General features: G+C 42.6%; 1 protein-coding gene across 1 annotated transcript in view; it reads left to right on the top strand.

The window, feature by feature from the left end:
* SEL1L3 (SEL1L family member 3) overlaps positions 1-21,636 on the top strand; it is a 108,229-nt gene that overhangs the window by 13,719 nt on the left and 72,874 nt on the right. Inside the window, exons 2-6 of the mRNA XM_027544209.1 lie at positions 3,315-3,885; positions 16,372-16,498; positions 18,396-18,517; positions 18,872-18,987; positions 21,281-21,339. Of these exons, the coding sequence (XP_027400010.1) occupies positions 3,315-3,885; positions 16,372-16,498; positions 18,396-18,517; positions 18,872-18,987; positions 21,281-21,339 (995 nt within the window). The remainder of the gene's footprint in view (positions 1-3,314; positions 3,886-16,371; positions 16,499-18,395; positions 18,518-18,871; positions 18,988-21,280; positions 21,340-21,636) is intronic.

The raw sequence follows: 21,636 nt of genomic DNA, 5'->3' as shown, positions 1-21,636 counted from the left end.
AAGGCATTAGATCTGATAGAGTGCCTGGAGAACTATGGAGGGAGGTTTGTGACATTATACAGGAGGCAGGGATCAAGACCATTCCCAAGAAAAAGAAATGCAAAAAGGCAAAATGCCTGTCTGAGGAGGCCTTACAAATAGCTGAGAAAAGAAGGGAAGCTAAAGGCAAAGGAGAAAAGGAAAGATATACTCATTTGAATGCAGAGTTCCAAAGACTAGTAAGGAGAGATAAGAAAGCCTTCTTCAGTGATCAGTGCAAAGAAATAGAGGAAAACAATAGAATGGGAAAGACTAGAGATCTCTTCAAGAAAATCAGAGATACCAAGAGAACATACATGTAAAGATGGTCATAATAAAGGACAGAAATGGTATAGACCTAAGAGAAGCAGAAGATATTAAGAGGTGGCAAGAACACACAGAAGAACTATACAAAAAAGGTATCTTCGTGATCCAGATAACCATGACAGTGTGATCACTTGCCTAGAGCCAGACATCCTGGAATGTGAAGTCAAGTGGGCCTTAGGAAGCATCACTACGAACAAAGCTAGTGGAGGTGGTGGAATCCCAGTTGAGCTATTTCAAATCCTAAAAGATGATTCTGTGAAAGTGCTGCACTCAATATGCCATCACATTTGGAAAACTCAGCCGTGGCCACAGGACTGGAAAAGGTCAGTTTTTATTCCAATCCCAAAGAAAGGCAATGCCAAAGAATGTTCAAACTACTGCATAATTGCACTCATCTCACATGCTGGCAAAGTAATGCTCAAAATTTTCCAAGCCAGGCTTCAACAGTATGTGAACCATGAACTTCCAGATGTTCAGGCTGGATTTAGAAAAGCCAGAGGAACCAGAGATCAAATTGCCAACATCCATTGGATCATCGAAAAAGCAAGAGAATTCCAGAAAAACGCCTACTGCTTTATTGATTATGCCAAAGCCTTTAACTGTGTGGATTACAACAAACTGTGGAAAACTCTTCTAGAGATAGGAATACCAGACCACCTTACCTGCCTCCTGAGAAATCTGTATGCAGGTCAAGAAGCAACAGTTAAAACCAGAGATGGAACAACAGACTGGTTCCAAATAGGGAAAGGAGTACATCAAGGCTGTATATTGTCACCCTGCTTATTTAACTTCTATGCAGAGTACATCATGTGACATGCCAGGCTGGATGAAGCACCCGCTGGAATCAAGATTGCCAGAAGAAATATCAGTAACCTCAGATAAACAGATGACACCATCCTTATGGCAGAAAGCAAAGAAGAACTAAAGAGCCTCTTGATAAAAATGAAAGATGAGAGTGAAAAAGTTGGCTTAAAACTCAACATTCAGAAAACTAAGATCATGGCATGTGGTCCCATCACTTCGTGGCAAATAGATGGGGAAACAATGGAAACAGTGAGAGACTTTATTTTCTTGGGCTCCAAAATCACTGCAGATGGTGACTGCAACCATGAAATTAAAAGACACTTGCTTCTTGGAAGGAAAGCTATGACCAACCTAGACAGCATTTTAAGAAACAGAGACATTACTTTGCCAACAAAGATCCATCTAGTCAAAGCTGTGGTTTATCCAGTAGTCGTGTATGGATGTGAGAGTTGGACTATAAAGAAAGCTGAGCGCTGAAGAATTAATGCTTTTGAACTGGTGTTGGAGCAGACTCTTGAGAATCCCTTGGACTGCAAGGAGATCCAACCAGTCTATCCTAAAGGAAATCAGTCCTGGATATTCCCTGGACTGATGCTGAAGGTGAAGCTCCAATAGTTTGGCCGTCTGATTCGAAGAACTGACTCATTGGAAAAGACCCTGATACTGGGAAAGACTGAAGGCAGAAGGAGAAGCGGAATGCAGAGGATGAGATATTGGATGGCATCACAGACTCGATGGACATGAGTTTGAGTAAGCTGCAGGAGTTGGTGATGGACAGGGAAGCCTGGTGTGCTGCAGTTCATGGAATCGCAAAGAGTTGGCCATGACTGAGTGACTGAACTAAACTGAGCTGACTGTGTTTTGGATGTCTAAATCACAAAGTCTCATTTAGAGAAGAGCTCTTATCAGCCATCCATCCGTGCCTCCTAGTCAAAAACCATTGCCTTGATTTCATGACAAAACTTTCCAGATTTTTTTCTGGAAGGAACATCTACACTGAGAGGGCCTCATCATTGAAACATGTAGATAAACCCACAGCTAAAAATCTTTCTTGGCACATATGGCGCCATCCGTGGTGAAAAAAAATCAGACAACAGAGTCTGTGGTCCGAGCCTGCCTATGTGTGATTTGGAGCAATAGAAACTTCCTGCTGGCTTATTCGTAATGTAGGCTTGTCCTGGCTCAGAACTTACGGAGAAAAAGGGGCCAGGCTGGCATCCCTGATATGTGTTCTCTCGGGCGCCACTTTGAACTCTTCTCCCATCGTCTCATTTGGCTGCTTTTGACTACCATTTGAAGTCAGGACAATAGTTTGAAAATGTCTGCAGCTGGACTGCCTCTTTTCCACTCTAAGGCATGTTCACTGCTACTGTTCAGGATTTGCCCTGAACTAGCTCCTCCATTTGGAAACCAACTCTGGAATGATTGCCATGTAGCTTTGAAAGTCCCATTTTGATCAGCAGATGCTACTCAGTCTGGGGAGAGAGTTTAATATGGCCTAATCTTCACTTGTGTGTATGTTGGTTTTTCTCCAATTGTTTGGTAGTGCTTTCGACATCCTTTATCTTCCACTTTCATTGCCTGATGTAAATGGATATTTTTTTTTCTTCCAGGAATATAATGATTCATGTGTCTGTTAATATGGGTGGTGGGATGAATTGGGAGGTTGGGACTGACATATATGCACTACTGATACTATGCATAAAGTAGATAACTGATGAGAACATAGTGTCTAGAACAGGGAACTCTACTCAGCCCTCTGTGGTGACTTAAATGGGAAGTGAATGCAAAAAAGAGGGGATATATGTATATGTATAGCCAATTCACTTTGCTGTACAGTAGAAATGAACACAGCATTGTAAAGCAAATGTGCATGAGTGCCAAGTCGATTCAGTAGAGTCCAACTCTTCGAGACCTTATAGACTATAGCGCACTAGTCTCCTCTGTCCATGGGATTCTCCAGGCAAGAATATTGGAGTGGGTTGCCATGCCCTCCTCCAGGGGATCTTCCCGACCCAGGGATGGGACCTGTGTCTCATGTCTCTTTCATTGACTTGCAGGTTCTTTACCAGTAGCGCCACCTGAGAAGATCTGTAAAGCAATTAGAATGAAAATTAACAAGAATATGATCATTTTTAAATTTACTTCTTTTTTTTTCTTCTCAGAACTTTGTACCATCTTTGGGCAGGCAGACTTCGCTGACAACGTCGGTGATACCCAGAGCGGAGCAAAGTGTGGCTTACAAAGACTTTATTTATTTCACCATCTTCGAAGGGAATGTTCGCAATGTGTCTGAAGTCTCCGTAGAGTATTTATGCTCTCAGCCTTGTGTTGTCAATTTGGAAGCAGTTGTTTCATCTGAGTTCAGAAGTAGCATTCCCGTGTACAAAAAAAGGTGGAAGAATGAGAAACATCTTCACACCAGCAGAACACAAATCGTACATGTGAAATTCCCGAGCATCATGGTTTACAGAGATGATTATTTCATCAGACACTCCATTTCAGTATCTGTGGTGATACTACGCGCCTGGATCACTCACCAATATAGCAGTGGGGACTTGAATGTTAAATGGGAGGAAAATTTGCTACACGCTGTAGCAAAGAATTACACGCTGTTGAAGACTGTCCCGCCTTTTGAACGCCCTTTCAAAGATCATCAAGTGTGCCTTGAGTGGAACATGGATTATATTTGGAACCTTCGAGCAAACAAGATTCCCCAGTGTCCTCTTGAGAATGGTAGGTCATTTGCCTTGCTAGAAACCTAATGCTCATTTCTTCAGACAGCCTGGATGGGAGGAGGAGGAGTGTATGAGAAAATTCTTATCTTAGAAATGGGGGACACAAGGCAAACAGTCTGTAATTTTGGACTTTGGGGAGAAAAGGGAGAAAATGAAAAGGTGTGAGAAGATAAAGAGTAGGAGAGAACAGGATTGAAGATGGAGGTGAGAGAGGGACAGAGGGTCATGAAAGGGTGCTTTGAGAGGCTTGAATATGCTTTACGTTGAAGAGGAACATTTAGTGCCACTGAAATAAGGATCTGGAAAATCTTCCTCCTCATGTCCCTCAAAAAGCCCTCACGTGTTAGTTTTGGTGCAGCATTAGCTTGTCAGCCAAGTACCTGAGTTCAACTCCTGTCTCTGCCACTTTCTGTCAGTGTAACTTTGGAACTTTCAGAACCTAGTTTTCTTATCCATAAAATGGGATAATAAATAACAATTCCCTCAGAGTAGTGTGGTGAGAATTAAATGAGATGTGCTTAACACATAATCAACACTCAGTAAAAAGTAGTAGGCATAATGATGATAGAATGCAAACTCTATATTTTAACCCAAATGTCACAGGGTCACAGCCACTGAGGGATCAATAGAGGAGGCTCCTATGCTTTTTTTCAGCCTTTTTTAAGCACTGGGGTTGGAGATCACTGGCTACGTGCATTTGGAAGAAGAGGGCTATAGTTCTCTCCATTGTTGCAGGGGGCACCTTGCTATGTGGATGTGGAGTGCCTGCCAGCTCTCTCCCCATCCTACAACGGGGAGCCTATCCAGGCATGCTCCCAGGCACTCACCCGGAGCCTGGTCATGTTTGCTAAAGTGGGACCCTAGGATCACCTGTATCAGAATCACCCAGGGCTCTTGTTGCAAATGCAGATTCCCATTTCCTGCTTAGACAGGATCTGTGGGGTGTCCGGCCCTGGAATTCACATTTTAAATACATTTCCATGACTCTGATGCACCTTAAAGCTTGAGAATCCCTGGAGCAAGGATAGAGCTGGTGGGACTTTGAGTTGAAGTGGCTGGACCCCCAGGCAGACTTGGAGGATGGGGGAAATCCAATGGCAGTGAATATTTCCTGGGGTCACTCCCAAACAACCCGGCATATAATGAAAACAGAATGGACCAGAATAACCACGTGGTATATAGTTGGTCAGAGGCCACTTGCTGTAGAACCAACACATTTGGCATTGTTTATTTTGAAATAAATAGAGATTTGCAGGAAGTTGCAAAAATGGGATCAAGTCCTTGTTTATTTCCCCACACTTCCCCTAACTGACATCTTCCATAACTAGAGTACAATATCAAAACCCGGAAATTGACACTGATCTAATACTCCTAACTAGACTGCAGACCTTCTTCAGAGTACACCTGTTTTTACAAGCAGTTTTGTGTGTGCATAGTTCTAGACAATTTCATCCCACATTTTATTTTATAGTCCTCTTCTGTGTCTGGCTTATGTCTGAGCAGTGCTTTAAATGTAGAAAAATCTAGAAGAAGAATCCCCTTTCTCTCTTTCTGTGTGTGTGTGTGTGTGTGTGACTGTGCACTTTGGGGGTAGGGTGGGATGGGCAGTTAAACCTCCGAAATAGTCAAGCTGCATGCGTTTTGATGATCAGCGTGTATCCCTCTTCCAGGCAGGGCCCCATGCTAGCATCTGTCTGGAATGCCTTCCGCGGGGATTCCTAATTTGTTAAGGAGAAGGCAACACGGGGCACAAGCAGCCACAGTTTTGCTTTGCCTCCGATTGATTTTGTCAGGGCTTAATGATTCCATTTCATGTTTAGCAAATCACATATTTCTCATTGAAGAATGACTGAATCGCAAGCTGGAAGTTTTCAAATCAAGTCATTTATGAACTGGCTGAGTTCTTAGGGTGCCCGAACATACCCTTAAAATGCGAAACAGCTTTTCTTTCTTTTGTTGTTCCTTCTCAGTAGTCACTGGGTTCAGGAACAGCGCAGTGGGTTTTGTTTTTCCGCACCTCCTTCAGACCATTACTTTTGGGGCGAGAACCAGTCTAATAAAGGCATAATGCAGAAGAAAACCTTTTCTAAGAGTCAAAGTCACTGACAATGGGAGGGGGGGCTCCATCCACCCGCGAAACCAGCTATTTGCCGGGCTGAGGTTTGTTCACCAGGAAAGGGGAGCACTTCCCCTCCCTGTCTTAAAAAGGAAATCAAAAGAGAGTCTGCCGCAAGCCCCATGGACAGTGCCAACGACCTTTGTTCTTGATATCGGCGGCGCAATGGAAGAGGGCCAGGCCTCTGGCTGGTTCCCAGCGGGGGCTTCTTTATTCTGCTCTTGAAGAACAAGAGTCAAGTCCGAACAACAAGGTGGCATTAGTGCGCCACGGGGGCGCTTTCATGCCTGGCCCCATCGCAGTCTGCCGCCAGCCCTGGTGTGGAGTGGGGGGGGACATTTTCTGTGTCAAGTGCCTGCTGTCCTGCAAGAGCTCTGTGTCTGAACTAAGTACCCCCTGTGACTTGCTTGCATTTTCTTTTCTCTTTATGAAGAGAGAGCCCAGTCTCGGTGCATACGTGTTCTGTCTGTGTGGTTGGAGCGCCCCCACCTAAAGCCTTCAGTTAGGCTTCCAGAGCCAGATCTGTGCGCCCTGACACTCTTTGCAGCTCATCTCCCATGCTGGGATTGTGCCAGGCCGGCCGGTGGGCTGATTTTGGGTGGAGGTGCAGCCGGCTTCCGTCCCGCCCTGCTGGGTCAACCTACCCCGGATCAGAAGCTGGCAGCCTTTCAGGACACGTTTGTGCCAAGGCTCAGCCACGTGCCCTGCCAGTGCACCTGTTCCTGCCTTTGGCCAAGAGATCCACCCTGCCTGGGGCCCGCTGATTGTCTGTTCCCTCCGGGGGAGGACACCGGGCTTTATCCGCTGCCCTGTCACACGTGTGCCTGACTCACGCATGAGCTCACCCAGAGAAAGAAATAAACCGCTGGGGCTGGTGGCTCCAGGGGCGCACCTGGACTGCGCGTTCTGTTGTGAGAGGTCAGCTGGCCCTGCGGCCTCCATCTTCAGCCCCGACCTCATATTCAGTCGCTGTTCACCACGTGTCTGCTGTCATCCTGGTCTAAGCCACCATTGTCCCTGTCTGGATTCTGGCCGCAGTCTGCAAATGGCCTCCCTGCTGGCCCTTGTCCCCCTATGCAGTGGCCCCTGTAGCCAGCTCCTCCCTGATGGAGTAGGGAAGGATCGCCCACGTCCCTGAGCATGGCTTGTGGAATCTGTCCCTGTCCCCTTATCAGCCTCATCTCCTGCCACACTCCCCCTTGCCCACCTGTTCCAGCCATGCAGGCCTGCTTGCTTCTCCCTTGATGTACCAAGTTCATTCCCACTTTGAGACATTTGCATCACTGTCCCCTCTCCCTAACATGCTCCTCCCCTAGATCACTGTGTGACTTGCTCTCTTACCTCCTTGCAACCTCTGCACGAATGTCATCTTACTGGGGACAGCATCCTAGACCACCTTATCTAAGATGGCAGCCCTACCCAATTGTTCCCGCCACACCAGTATCCACCTTTTATTTCCTTCATAACCTTAGCACCCCCAGGCCTTGTAATTGAATATACTGAATGGTTTATTTGCCTGTGGAGTGTCTCTGTACTAGCACACAGGCTCCACAAGGCCTGGGTTGTCTGGTTCTGGTGCCCAGTGTGGCACCCTGTACACAGCAGGCACATGACAACTGCTTGTTGACTGAGGGATGAGGGCTCTTAGCCAAGAGGCAAGGACCCTTTCTCTCTTAGCTTATATGTGACCATCACACTGTGACAGCTTTCTTACATGGCTATGGTAGGGAGCGTGTAGGGTGGGGTCAGCTGTGTGCCTTCCGTAGGGCCTGTACACACTGAGGCTTCCTGGGTGGAGACCGTTTTGCTGCACTGGTTACGGCTGCAGTGATTCTCCTTTGCAACTACACATGAGCACACCTTCACCCTGCACCTGCCCTCTAGCTCCAGTCTGTGATCACTCATCTGTATGACTTGGCTAATGAATCTCTTTTTACTGGAAGCTGCCACTCTGCCCCTACCCTCAACATTCTCCCAGCCCCATGGCCATCTTTCATGTTTTCCTAGCAAAATCATAGTCATATTTCAGTAGTCTGCTCAAATTTTCTACTCCTTCTCCACAAAGGTTTCTTCTTTTCTTTCCTTTTTTGATTCTCAAATCAGAAACTAACTTTCTGCCCTCCAGCTTCCTCTAGTTCTCTCTTGGTACTCACCACCCCTTATGTGTATCATGTTCAATTCCATAAAGACCCATCCTGCACCAATTTCTTTACTAAGTCTGGAGATTCAAAGACGCAGACATGGTCCTTCTCTTTAACGTGGTTATCCAGAAGTAAACACAGCTCCCAATAGTAACAGTCACTTTCCCTTACTGAGCACTCACTGTGTGCCAGGAACTGTGCTAAGTGCTTGTGCAAGTATCTAATTTAATACCAGTGCACGACTGTCATAATTTATAGAGGAGGAAACTGACTCAGAGAACTAGAGTAATTAGTCTAAAGTTACTCAGCTAATGATGGAACTAGGACTTGAACTCAAGTAGTTTGGTTCCCAAACACCACACTTAACTACTAAGCTATATTGCCAGGGGATGTCGTGAAGCTATTTATTTATTTAAGTCACTTATTCATAGAAAAAAGTTACTGAGCAATCTGCATCTTAGGTCCTTTGCAAGGGTTCTTCACAGAGGAAGTGACATTTGAACAGAAATTTTAAGAAAGAGTAGAGTTTCCATAGTCAGAAAAAGAATAAAGGAAAACCCACCTTCCAGCGCAGGAGACATGAGAGACACAGGTTCAGTCCTTGAGTCGAGAAGATCCCCTGGAGGAGGGCATGGCAACCCACTCCAGTAGTCTTGCCTGGAGAATCCCATGGACAGAGGAGTCTGGTGGGCTACAGTCCATGGGGTCACAAAGAGCTGGACATGAATGAAACAATGTAGCATGCACGCACGCACATCCAGGCGGAAGGAAAAAGAGAGAAGCGAATGCAGTCTGACTCGGGAATGGGGATGAGCCTGCAACCCTTGGAATGAGGGGTGGCAAATGGGTTTCATCTTGCTTGCCAGCTCAGAGCAATGGGGGTGGCTACCTAGAGCACAGTGCTGAGGAAGATTCTGAGGCCGAGTCTGTGCTTAGTGAGAGAGACGCCATGTGGATTGATTACCAGTGTCTGCCACAGGTGGAAGTGTGGAGTAGCCACACTTGAGCTTTTGTTCAGGTAAAGTCTGAAGTGTGAGATGGGCAGTTCCGGAAAGAAGATTGGAAAGGCAAGTTGGGGCGACACTTTGGAGTTCCTTAGATGCCATGCTCAGATGTAGCAAGCATTTTGTTCTACTTCCACCTGCTGCGTGCTCAGTCCAACTCTGTGACCCCGTGAACTGTAGCCGACCAGACTCCTCTGTCCATGGGATCTCCAGGCAAGAATACTGGGGTGGGCCGTCGTGCCCTCCTCCAGGGATCTCTTATGTCTGCTGCACTGGTACTTCCACCTAGACGAAGATTTTTCTGATTTTCCCTCTTAGGTCAGAAACTGGCAGTCTCCTTCTTCTCCACTCTCTTGTCCTTTCACTAAAAATTCATTCTCATTTTCAGACCCAATGGATTGTAAGTAAGATTTCCTTATAACAAAACTCGTTTACAACAAAGTCATAGAAGACTAACTCAAATTTTGGAGACAGACTTTACGTGTCTCTGTGAAAATATCAGTTTATTCAGTGGAACAATTCAAGTTAATGATATGATGATGCTTTTTGTAATTATAAGAACTACAAATGTGACACTCTTAGAGACAAAAGAGACTGCTTTCTTTCCCCCAGGTAATCACTGTAGACTTGGATTTTTCAGTAATACCATTAATGAATGCCTAGCGTCTGCATTGGCCTTTATGATTTTCAAGTCACTTTTTCCATGCGCAGTGTCTCATTTAACCCTCATAAGAGCCCCGGGGGAGGACAGTATTTTCATTCTCTTTTTACAGAGGAGAAAATTGAGGCTCTGGGAACTTGTTTAATGGAGTCCAAGTTCTTGCTTCTTTCAACTTTGCTAAGCTGCTTCTCTGACATATGCTAAAACAATTCCAACCCAGGTTCTAAATTAGAAGGAATACACTTTTGTCTAAGTTGAATTTTGACTGACATGAATCACCCTGTTTTCCTCAGCCACTGGACTTTGCCTCTTTGAAGTGGATTGAACCGCCGGGGCGCCCAGGGCGGGGCAGGCCTTTGCATGTGGCAGTCTCCTTCTCCCTGCCTGCATGGAAATGTCCAGAGATGTTCTTTTCTCTTGTAGCCAACAAAGTAATACATGTACCTGGTTAAAAAATTCAGAGAGTGTTAAAAAGTTTTGGGGGAAGAGTAAATTCCTACCTGCCCCAGTCTTTTGGTCCTATTTCTTAGAGCCAAGCTCAATAACACTAGATTCTGTGTTTCCTTCCAGGGATGCTCTCTGCCCATATAATCATTAGGCTGATAGATCCTTCTCTTCTTACACACCTGGGAAGATACTAAAGATTCTGCTTTGCGCTCATTAACAATATGGCAGAAAATTTTTCTATGTCAGTACAGGAAACATGATCACATTCTTTGCAATAGCTTCCTAGCATTGCATTGCCTGACAGTCCATAATTTATTTGCCCTGTCCTCTGTTGATGGTCATGCAGGTCATCTTTTGTCTTTTACTGTTAGCAACAAGGTTTCTGTAAGCACCTTTGCATGTGTATCTTTGTGCACACAAATAAATATGTTTGGAGGATAAATTCCTGGGAGTGGAATTTATTTATTCTTAAGACTCCTAGTGTTGAACATCTTACAGGCTTTCTTAGTCACTCACTTCTTTGCCTAGTGCCCTTTGCAGCGAGAAATTCCAACCTAAATCATACTTGCTAGAAAGTAGAATTTTTTGTTCCCAGGCTTTGGCTTTAAGGACAATTAAACTCCCAATCACCACTGCCTGTTTAGTGTCCTGCCTTTGGAAAGAAGATTGAGTTATCATCATTCTAACTTTACTTCTCTGTGTCGGAAAATCGTAGCTTATTTTCCTCCAAGTTCCCCTTACAGACTTTTAGCCTCAGGAACATCCCCTGGAGAAGGAAATGGCAACTCACTCCAGTATTATTGCCTGGAAAATCCCCGGGATAGATGGACCTGGTGGGCTATAGTCCATGGGGTCGCAAAGAGTCAGACACGAACTGAGTGACTAAACAACAAAACAATGAATTCTTTGCTTCAAGACTATCTCTAAAGAAAAGTGAAAGTGAAAGTCACTCAGTGGTGTCTGACTCTCTCAGTGAGAGACTTTATTTTCTTGGGCTCCAAAATCACTGCAGATGGTGACTGCAGCCATGAAATTAAAAGACACTTGCTTCTTGGAAGGAAAGCTATGACCAACCTAGACAGCATTTTAAGAAGCAGAGACATTACTTTGCCAACAAAGGTCCATCTAATCAAAGCTATGGTTTATCCAGTAATCATGTATGGATGTGAGAGTTGGACTGTAAAAAAGCTGAGTGCTGAAGAACTGAAGCTTTTGAACTGGTGTTGGAGAAGATTCTTGAAAGTCCTTTGGACAGCAAGGAGATCAAACTAGTCCATCCTAAAGGAAATCAGTCCTGAATAGTCATTGGAAGGACTGATGCTGAAGACGAAGCTCCAATATTTTGGCCACCTGATGCAAAGAACTGACTCATTGGAAAAGACCCTGATGCTGGGAAAGACTGAAGGCAAGAAAATAAAGTCTCTCACTGTTGCTTCTTGACCTGCATACAGATATCTCAAGAGGCAGGTAAGGTGATCTGGTATTCCCATCTCTTGAAGAGTTTTCCAGTTTGTTGTGATCCACACAGTCAACGGCTTTGGCGTAATCAACAAAGCAGTAGATGTTTTTCTGGAATCCTCTTGCTTTTTTGATGATCCAGTGGATGTTGGCAATTTGATCTCTGCTTCCTCTGGCTTTTCTAAATCTAGCCTGAACATCTGGAATTTCATGGTTCACATACTTTTGAAGCCTGGCTTGGAGAATTTTGAGCATTACTCTGCCAGTGTGTGAGATGAGTGCAATTGTACAGTACTTTGAACACTCTTTGGCATTGCCTTTCTTTGGGATTGGAATGAAAACTGACCTTTTCCAGTCCTGTGGCCACTGCTGAGTTTTCCAAATGTGATGGTGTATTGAGTGCAGCACTTTCACAGCACCATCTTTTAGGATTTGAAATAGCTCCACTGGGATTCCATCACCTCCACTAGCTTTGTTCATAGTGATGCTTCCTAAGGCCCACTTGACTTCACATTCCAGGATGTCTGGCTCTAGGTGAGTGACCACACCATTGTGGTTATCTGGATCATGAAGATATCTTTTTTGTATAGTTCTTCTGTGTATTCTTGCCACCTCTTCTTAATATCTTCTGCTTCTGTTAGGTCCATACCATTTCTGTCCTTTATTGTCCTCATCTTTTTTTTTTTTTAATGTCACTCAGGGTGATATATATATTTTAAAATATCACTCAGGGTGATATTCAAAACATTTAACAAATAGTATGAGGTGGGGGGCCCAGGCAGGCTCCTCCAGGCACTGGCCCTGGTGCTGAAACAGAATGTGCTGAATATTGTTACTGAGCCAGATTCTACTCTGAAGGAGAAGCCAGAGTGGGTATTGTGTGTGTGTTGGGGTACATCATCTAAACAATATGGACATATTTCAGTATTTTAACAACCAGTAGAGCCGCACATGGGCATGCCAGCTGAACATCAGCCCTAGTTCTCTCTGGAAGGACTTGTGAGATGTGATGTGGTTTAATAACAAGCACATTGGTTTGCAGTGGGAGACCAGTTTTGAGTCATATTTGGGTCTCTTATTATACGACCTTTAAAAGACACGAACACTTCTCTTGTCTCCAAATGAAGGAGTTTGCACCATGTTAAATCTAATGCTTCTTCTTGCTCTAAAATTTGAGGAAACAAAGCAATAAAAGTGGCCAAGGGAGTGGGTTCCAAACCTGAACTGATTCTATGGCATTTTGTGTTTATGTCACAATAATGCCTCTTCCCCATGTAACTTCCTCATTCAAGGTTAGCCAAAGAAATGGATTTGGGGGAAGGATCTGAAAAAAGAGACATTTAATTTTTGGCTTGGGGGGTATGGGGAACATTGTAGAATTATGGAACATGTTGGGTGAAAGAGACATAGATCCAGATCCTGATTTGGCCACAGCTGTGTTCATTTGTTCATTTATCCATTCACTCCCTAAATGTTTTTTGGGCCTCTATCATGTTTTGGCCACTGTTCTGGCTCTGAGGATGGATTAAAGAATGAAGTAAAGTCCTTGCTGTGTTGGAGCTTACATTCTATGTTAGCAATTCATTTAACCTCTTTGAGCCCATGTTTTGAACTGGAGTTTACCTACCTGTAAATCCTTCAATGGGCAATGGCATTGTTACTGCTATTTACCATTCAATGCCTGTGATAGTCATCACAAATCAATTATAGCAGTCCAAGCAGCCAATCAGTTCTTGGAGGATGTTGTTTATCCTGGGCTAATATTTTATGTTGATGCATTTTATGTAGATGAATTCTCAAGTCTTTCCCTACTCCAAAATTTTTCGTTTTTATTCATTATTTCTAATGAAATGGGAAGACAATATTGTACTGAGGGAAACTGTAATAGAACTCCAAATCATAGAACTATCATTAAAGCTACAGATTTTACAAGAAAACCATCATCACTTTGGTTTTGTTGGACACAAAAGATATGTGTTATTGTAAAATTATTTTAGATCTTTGGGTCTTAGATTTTCCCTCCACAGTCTTTTGCTGCAAGTTCTCTTATTCAACTAGCTTTACTTTGATCCCAGGATAAAGGAAAGGCTCATCAACATTCACTTTTGACTCCTTTCACTTTGGAAACCTCCTTTATGAAACCTCCTTTTACTGTAGTCAGGTGGGGCAGAATCAAATCTTGCTCATTCTGATAAATTTTTCTACTATATACTGGATAACTCAACAGCAATCACCAGCAGAAGGCTTCCCAGGGGGCTAGCGTGGCCATCTGGTCTCCTATGTTTTGCTCACCATGGTGGAAGCTAGCCAAGGTTGGGCTGACATCAACCTCTCGGTCAGTTTTTTCCTGTGGATTCTGAAGACACCCTTGCAGTATTTCCATTCCTAATCCTCTTTCCTGCTCCCATAACTGACCAGCAAGTCCAACGTGCCCACATCGAGCTCAAATTGCAAAGAAAAAAGTTTGAAGTATTTCTGTTGGAATTAATAACTCCACCCTTTGGGGTTTCTAAATGTATCTCTGAGACTATGAAAACATCGCTCTTATGATTTCCAAGTTATAATGAACTAGAGGTACCTCTTTATATAGTGAAGCATTTTTCCCCAATGAGGAATGAGAGCTGGGGTGTCCTCTATCCCAGGCTCAGGCTCCTATAATTTTCGCCAATATTGTCATTTGGTAACTTGCCCAAAAGTCAACTCTTCCCTCTCTAAGAAGACCAGGAAAGCAGATTATTTCCACCATTTAAATATAGACCTTTAGACCAAGGAGCATTTTAAGAAAGAGAAAAGATGATCTTTGTTTCTAGGTTGAACTCAGTGAATTAATTTTTCTTTGAAATGGGGTGGAGTATGTGAAATAAAAAGTCCATATTAACTTTTTAGACCTCAAATACAGATGAAATAACTCAGTTTTCTCTGTAAGATTTGTTATAGGTACTCCTCTTTTCTAGAGCCACAGAACTCTCCCACATGTGCAAAATAAAGTGGAAGACTCTCTAGTTTTTTGTGTCTTTTAAATTCTTAAAAAAAAATTAATTATTTTTAATTGAAGTTTAATTGCTTTACAGTATTGTGTTGTTTTCTACCAAACATCAATATGACTCATCCATAGATTTACTCATGTCCCCTCCCACTTGAACATCCTTCCCACCTCTCTGTCCATCCCACCCCTCTAGGTTGTTACCAAAGACTCTGGTTTTGAAGCGTATGGTGTTTTGCCTTAACAAAAGAAACCACTCATTATACACAATTCCACTCATTACACAACAATTCCAATATTTAATAGAAGATTATTTAACTTAATTTCAATATGCAGTCATTAAAAAAGAAGAAATAGAAGCATTAGAGAGAAGTAGTAGCATATGCTATGCTAAGTCACTTCAGTCATGTCCGACTCTGTGCGACCCCATAGACAGCAGCCCACCAGGCTCCCCCGTCCCTGGGATTCTCCAGGCAAGAACACTGGAGTGGGCTGCCATTTCCTTCTCCAATGCATGAAAGTGAAAAGTGAAAGTGAAGTTGCTCAGTCGTGTCCGACTCTTAGCGACCCCATGGATTGCAGCCTACCAGGCTGCTCCGTCCATGGGATTTTCCAAGCAAGAGTACTGGAGTGGGGTGCCATTGCCTTCTCCGAAGTAGTAGCATATACATCACCAAATTGGGCCGAAACCTACATCCAGACTTGAACAGTGCTGGGAAGTCCTGAATGACAGCAATCTGGAGTCCTAGTTGGGAAAAGGATCCTGGGCCGTGTGTTCACTCTGCAAGTAAGAGTTCAAATTGCAGTTTTCGCAGTTCTCACTTACAACCCCAGGCTGCAAACTGATATCATTATCGGTTTGCATTCAGAAATGCAGCTCTGGTTTTTCTTTAACTTTTACAATGCTCTCTGTTTCACCTTGTGAGTCAGAAGACTTCTTAGACCCCAAGTGAAAAAGTGAAAGTTGCTCAGTCATGTTGGACTCTTTGCGACCCCATGGACTATATGTCCCATGGAATTCTCCAGGCCAGAATACTGGAGTGGGCAGCCATTCCCTTCTCCAAGGGATCCTCCCAACCCAGGGATCAAACCCAGGTCTCCCGCATTGCAGGCAAATTCTTTACCAGCTGAGCCACAGGAGAAGCCCTAGGGCTGAAGAAATTCCAGGGCCCACTCCCTTTCTTATCTAAAGTGCAACTTGACCCATTGAACAATACATATACATATTTATTTATTATTTATTTAGTATGGACCATACTGTTAATATTATTACACAAATTCAAAATGCTTTTCATAGCATTAGACGGGCAGGATGTAAGGTGGTTAAGCACATAGAATCTAAGCTGGAAACTTGAAATTTCGTTCTACTACTTATTAGCTCTGTTACCTTAGGCAAGTTATTTTACCTCTCTATACTTCAGGCTTTTCATCTGTAGAGTGGGACTAATGAAGACTCTCCTTTGTAGGGTTGCTATGGACATGAATTGAGATAGCTCTGTGCAGTGTCTTGGGTGCCTGGCATATATTCAGTGTGCCATAAACGTTTGCTGATATTTTCAGACGATTCACTTAAATGTTTGATTGGAGCTAGGCAGTAGGTTCCAGAAAGAATGTGGTGTTGAAAGCCGTGTTTTTCTGGAAATAATTAAAAGGCAGCTGTCTTGCTGTTTACAGATGTGGTTACCCTCCTGGAATTTCTCTATGCCTCCAGTGGAGAAAACACAGGCATTGTGAAGAAGTTCCTGAGATTTCAGAATCGAGAGCTGGAGGCCACTCGACGCCAGCGGATAGATTACCCAGTGTAAGAAGGGGCTGGTGATGGGGGGCCAGTGCGGCCATAGTGTTCTTTTTATCTGAGGACCAGAGCAGGCTGATCTGACTCACACACTTAGTCACTCAAACATGTCTGACTCTTTGTGACCCCAAGGACTGTAACCCACCAGGATCCTCTGTCCATGGGGTTTTTCAGGCAAGAAATACTGGAGTGGGTTGCCATTTCCTTCTCTAGGGGATCTACCTGACCCAGGTATTGAACCTGCATCTCCTGTGTCTTCTGCATTGCAGGCAGATTTTTTTACCCGCTGAACCATCTGGGAAGTCTAGGGCAGGCTAGTGGACCCACTTAGGAGGACCTACTCTGTAATATGCTTTGAGGAAATGATGAGCTGTTCCTAGCTTAGGCAGAATTTGTGGACCCAAAAACTTCAATGCATTTGGAAATCATTCTCTCACTTAGCAATCCCCAGTTTGCCTCCTAATGACTGGTATGCCAGTCTTGGGAATGACCTAAGTAAGGGAGTCAGGTGTTGGGGCCTGAGGCTTTGCAAGGTGTCAAATGCAGCCAGCCACAGCCCTGCCAGATTGCAACTTTTGCTTTGCTTTTTCTGCCTTGGAAGATTGGATGAGCTGCTTGAAATCTCACAACTTCTGATCTCCTCCATTGATTTCAGCAAAACCCAGATATATATATATTTTTCCTTCTGCTGAATTGAAGATGCTGAAAATGGTTCGTGGTTCACCTCAGACCGGATGGATTCAGCAGAGTGATTTAATTCTTCCCATGCTGCTGGCTGTAGAAAGATCTTGAGTCACTTTACTAAGCGTATGTTCTTGCTAAGCTTCCTTGTAATAACTTATCTTCATGAGCTTGCTCAGCTGGGTGGGTCAGGAGGGAGCTGTGTGGCACCATCTGTTTGTATATCTTATCACTGATTTGGAGGCCAGATTATAAAGCCCAGAATATTCTAACATTCTAAGGCCTTGTTGGGATGAATCCCCAAAGAATCTGGGGCCGCTGCCCTTTTAACCCAAACTGTGAATTGGTTTTTGGGGAAATGGAGAGCATTCTCTGTACTGGTTTTGACCTTGATTCATGTTTTACTCACAAAACACAATTGCTCTCAGCTCATCTTTAAACTGCTGGTCACTAGCACAATATGTGACATCAAGCAAGTGTTCAAACAGCAAATATTTGTTGAATGATTTGTGGATCACAAAGCTTGGCTAAAATATTTCCTCTTGAAATTGACTACTGTTATTTTATCCTCACTTGGCAAATCACAGATGGACAGTGTATTTTTTTCAACTAAAATAGCCCTTGTCCAGAAATGGAACAATTAGAGTAGTTGCTCCATATCGGTGAGCCAGAACTGTGATACCAAACAACCTCATGTGTGCATTAAAATAGTATTTCTGGGTCCTATTAGCATATGGCAATGCCATTTGCAGATTATGACATGTTTCTGCCTTAGGGCTTTTATCTTTGAAAGAAATGAAATTGCTCAAAAAGCCCTAATTATGTTTTTTTTTTTAATCATTGAAATTAGAATAGCTTCTTATCAAATCACCTCTTATTAAAACCCAGATTTTTAGTCTGTGTCTGGCTTTATAAGCCTTAATCAAGTATTCAAATGGCAGGTCCGTGTGATTCTCAAAAAGGCATAGGAAGAGTTTTTTGTGCAAGGTACAATGTCTGCTAGTTTTGTACAGTGACGCTTAACTCCTGTCTTTCGCAGTTACTATAACTACCTCCTTTGTTTCTAAAATCAAGCTTTGCAAGTGGATCTCCCATGATGAGCACGAAGGCAAATTCATCCCTTCAATGGAAAAAAAGCAATTTACTTGGTCATTGTTAACTATAATTACCTGTTCTTGGATGATATCAATCTGCAGAATTTTTTTTCTCCTCACTCTTGCAGGTTTACTGTTTCACTGTGGCTTTATTTACTCCATTATTGCAAGGCCAATCTCTGTGGGATTCTGTACTTTGTTGATTCTAATGAGATGTACGGCACACCTTCTATATTTCTTACTGAAGAGGGTAAGTATGAAATAGAATCTTTAGAACGATATGTGGTTTTCTTACTCTCTGTCTTTTGGCCAGTATGTCTGTCTAGAATAAGGAACGTTGTCATTGTGGCAATGCAGTAAAGAATGATGGTTTCCAAATATGGGCTTCAAGTTCAACTTTTTCCGGAAGCTTAAAACAAACATTTTCAATACAGACGAATGTACTTAGGTGTTTTTTGTTGTTTTGTTTCATTTTGCTTTTATTTAAAGGAAGAAGGAATGTGATCTAGTCGTAGAAGTTTTGGAAAATCATTGAAAAGATATAGCCACTTCTTTCACTTCTAAGTTTCTTTGTCATTTTCACAAACTTTTGTTTTCCCTTTAGGCTACTTGCATATTCAAATGCATCTTGTCAAAGGAGAAGACCTTGCTGTAAAAACGAAATTCACCATACCTTTGAAGGAGTGGTTTCGCCTGGATATCTCTTTTAATGGCGGCCAGGTACCAAGAGCATGTTCCATCATGAATCATATCAGCACCATCACTTAACTTTAAGCATTGCTGTAAAGTCAGGGAGCTAAGAAATCTGCAAAAACAAATTTGTGGTAACTGATAAACTTTTACAACCATAACACTTTTTTTAAATAAAAATTTTATAGTTGGAATCTTAAATCATAAGCATTCTATCCCATTTAATTAACTTTTAAAGTGCTTTTTTTGACTATATTGTGAATGAATAATACATCTAGCTATATAACCACAATTATCTGAGCAATTCAAGCCTTTTTTCCTAGCAAAATAGGCTTTGAGGAGATAAATGGTAAAACAGCCTTGGCCATATTTATATAGTGTTATCAAATCTACAACTTTTTTATAGGAAATTTATTGGTTCGCTCAGCCAAGAAGTGGCTTGACTGTTTTTGGCAGTGAAAACAATTGCTTGTGCTTGACATTAAACAAATAATAACCAACAAACCTGAGTGATAATTCTGGTGAGGCAGACGTTCTTTATCTACTTTGGACTACGAAACACTGCACATAACAGTTTCAAGCACTTATAACACAGATTTTATGGATTATGGCAAATCTCTTGTTATTATTGAAGATAATGCCATTCCTTTATATTGTTATATATGATACTGGTATACTACCTTTTTTCTGGTTACTTTCTTATCAGCTTTTCTTACTGATTTGTGATTTTCTGAAAACGAAACTGGAAAAGACGTTTTGTTTGTCTTCTGTGTTAGAGAATACACAGACTTCCCTTGGTGGTTAGGTTTATCACATGTCCTTTTTCTGAAGAGAAGAGAAATTGGGTCAGTCCTTGTAGCTTAACTGAGGAGCGTTTGTAAGACATTAGCTGGTGTTTTTGTATGTTTGTTTCCTTAATGTTGTTAGGTGACATTGCTGCGGTCCGAGTTTTAGCTTCTCATTTGCATGAAGATTATGATGACATTATAGCTTGGTTGCTGCTTTCTCTTAAGGTCAGGTCAGTGCCTCATATCACTTAGGTATCAAATCATCAGAGCAAATCACAGATCTTGTTTTATACCTGCTGTATGCCAGGCACTATGATCAAGGAGCTTAGAGACTATTTACGGAAGTCACATAGAGCAGGTAAAGGGGTGTCATAAGGTGAGCCTAATTGCCAGATGATTCATATTCATTCGCAGAAGAGAGACATCCAACTTCATGCTGGGATGCTCAGGGAAGGTTTCCTAAAGAAGGTTCCTACAGATGGGGCACAGAGTTTAAATGGAGAAACAGAGGAGATATTTTAGCCCATCATTGGATGCTCACTTCCAATTTCTTCTGGCCATGCAGCATGGTGTCATTGAAGTTTTTTAAACAGAGGAATAAATCAAAGTAATCCTTTAACTAATGGCAGAGTACATGATTGGGTAAAGCAGAAGAGAAGAGTTAGGAAGACCAGATGGAGTAGAAAGAAAAAAAAAGCTAGATTTTTTTTTTTAGTAGACATTCACCAATTGCCCTTTTATCTTTGCATCCCATCTGCTCTCCCTGATACCCATAGGTTCCAAAATAATACTTATTGTTTTTCTACACAAAATCCAGCTCAGTGGTAAGACCACTATATTCATTACTTTGACTAAATGGACACATTGGCCTAAAGTAAATGGTTGGTTTAGAAAGACAATTGGTCTGAGTCATTTTTTTCTCTGAAACAACATGGTGTCTGTGGCTGAATTGGACTGCTTTTTCTGAGTTAGCTTTTCTTTCAGAGACATGGTGTTGGAGCTACATCTTTGAGAATCTAGTTAAGCCAGAATGTGTTTTCTGAACACTTGCTCTGTGGTAGCACTGGGGAGTCAAAGAGCCCCCTAACCTTACGGGCTTATGTTGTAGTCCAGACACGAGAAGAATGCAAGACAGCTAACAACACTCACGATGAAAACATTGTCACCATTGAAGTGATGGTGACGATTCTTAGTGCTGAGGAAGTAGCTTACACCTTTCTTTGTCTTTCTATGCAACAAGCTTTCAAGCACGAATTCAGCAAAAGAATCTTTTGACTCAAAGTTTGGAAATGTCTACAACCCCCTGGGGGAAACTACATTATAGATATTTTTATCATCTCAAGTCATTTGGAGAAATTAAATTTCTTAAGTCTCAAAATATACACAGGGTTGGTAAACTGCTATTTTGTTTTTTGCAGAAACTGATCAAACAAAAGACTATGAAGCATATTTTATGAGTAACTCATCCCCAGGACTGTATTTATGGTGTGGGGTCTGGAGGCATTACTAATCCTTGTGTATCTCTCCCAACATAGATAGTAGTAACCACCAGCACTGGGCAGGATTTGAAAGACTACCATAATCAGACCATTAGGTAAGTGTGGCTTTTCATTGTGTCAAAATTTTCTGGATGAGGGTTAAGAAACCTTCCTGTGTTAGCCCTGCACCCTAATGTTATTCCTACCCCATCTGATTGAGCTTTTCCAAGCACAAATGGTAACTAGTCTGCCTTGAAGTTAATCTTTGTACCTTTTTTTTTCTTTTTTAAATGCCCACAAACTCTCCTTGTTTTCCCCACAACCTTCTTTTTGTTTTTTCCCCAGCAAGAGAAACTAGTTCTGTCTCCAGATCTCATTGTAAATTCTTCCTTTCATAGCACTGCATAATTCGT

This window comes from Bos indicus x Bos taurus, chromosome 6 (genome assembly GCF_003369695.1).
Source record: "Bos indicus x Bos taurus breed Angus x Brahman F1 hybrid chromosome 6, Bos_hybrid_MaternalHap_v2.0, whole genome shotgun sequence".
Lineage (NCBI taxonomy): Eukaryota > Metazoa > Chordata > Mammalia > Artiodactyla > Bovidae > Bos > Bos indicus x Bos taurus.
Note: the sequence above shows the minus strand (reverse complement) of the source record. Positions and strands in the feature narration are given on the sequence as shown.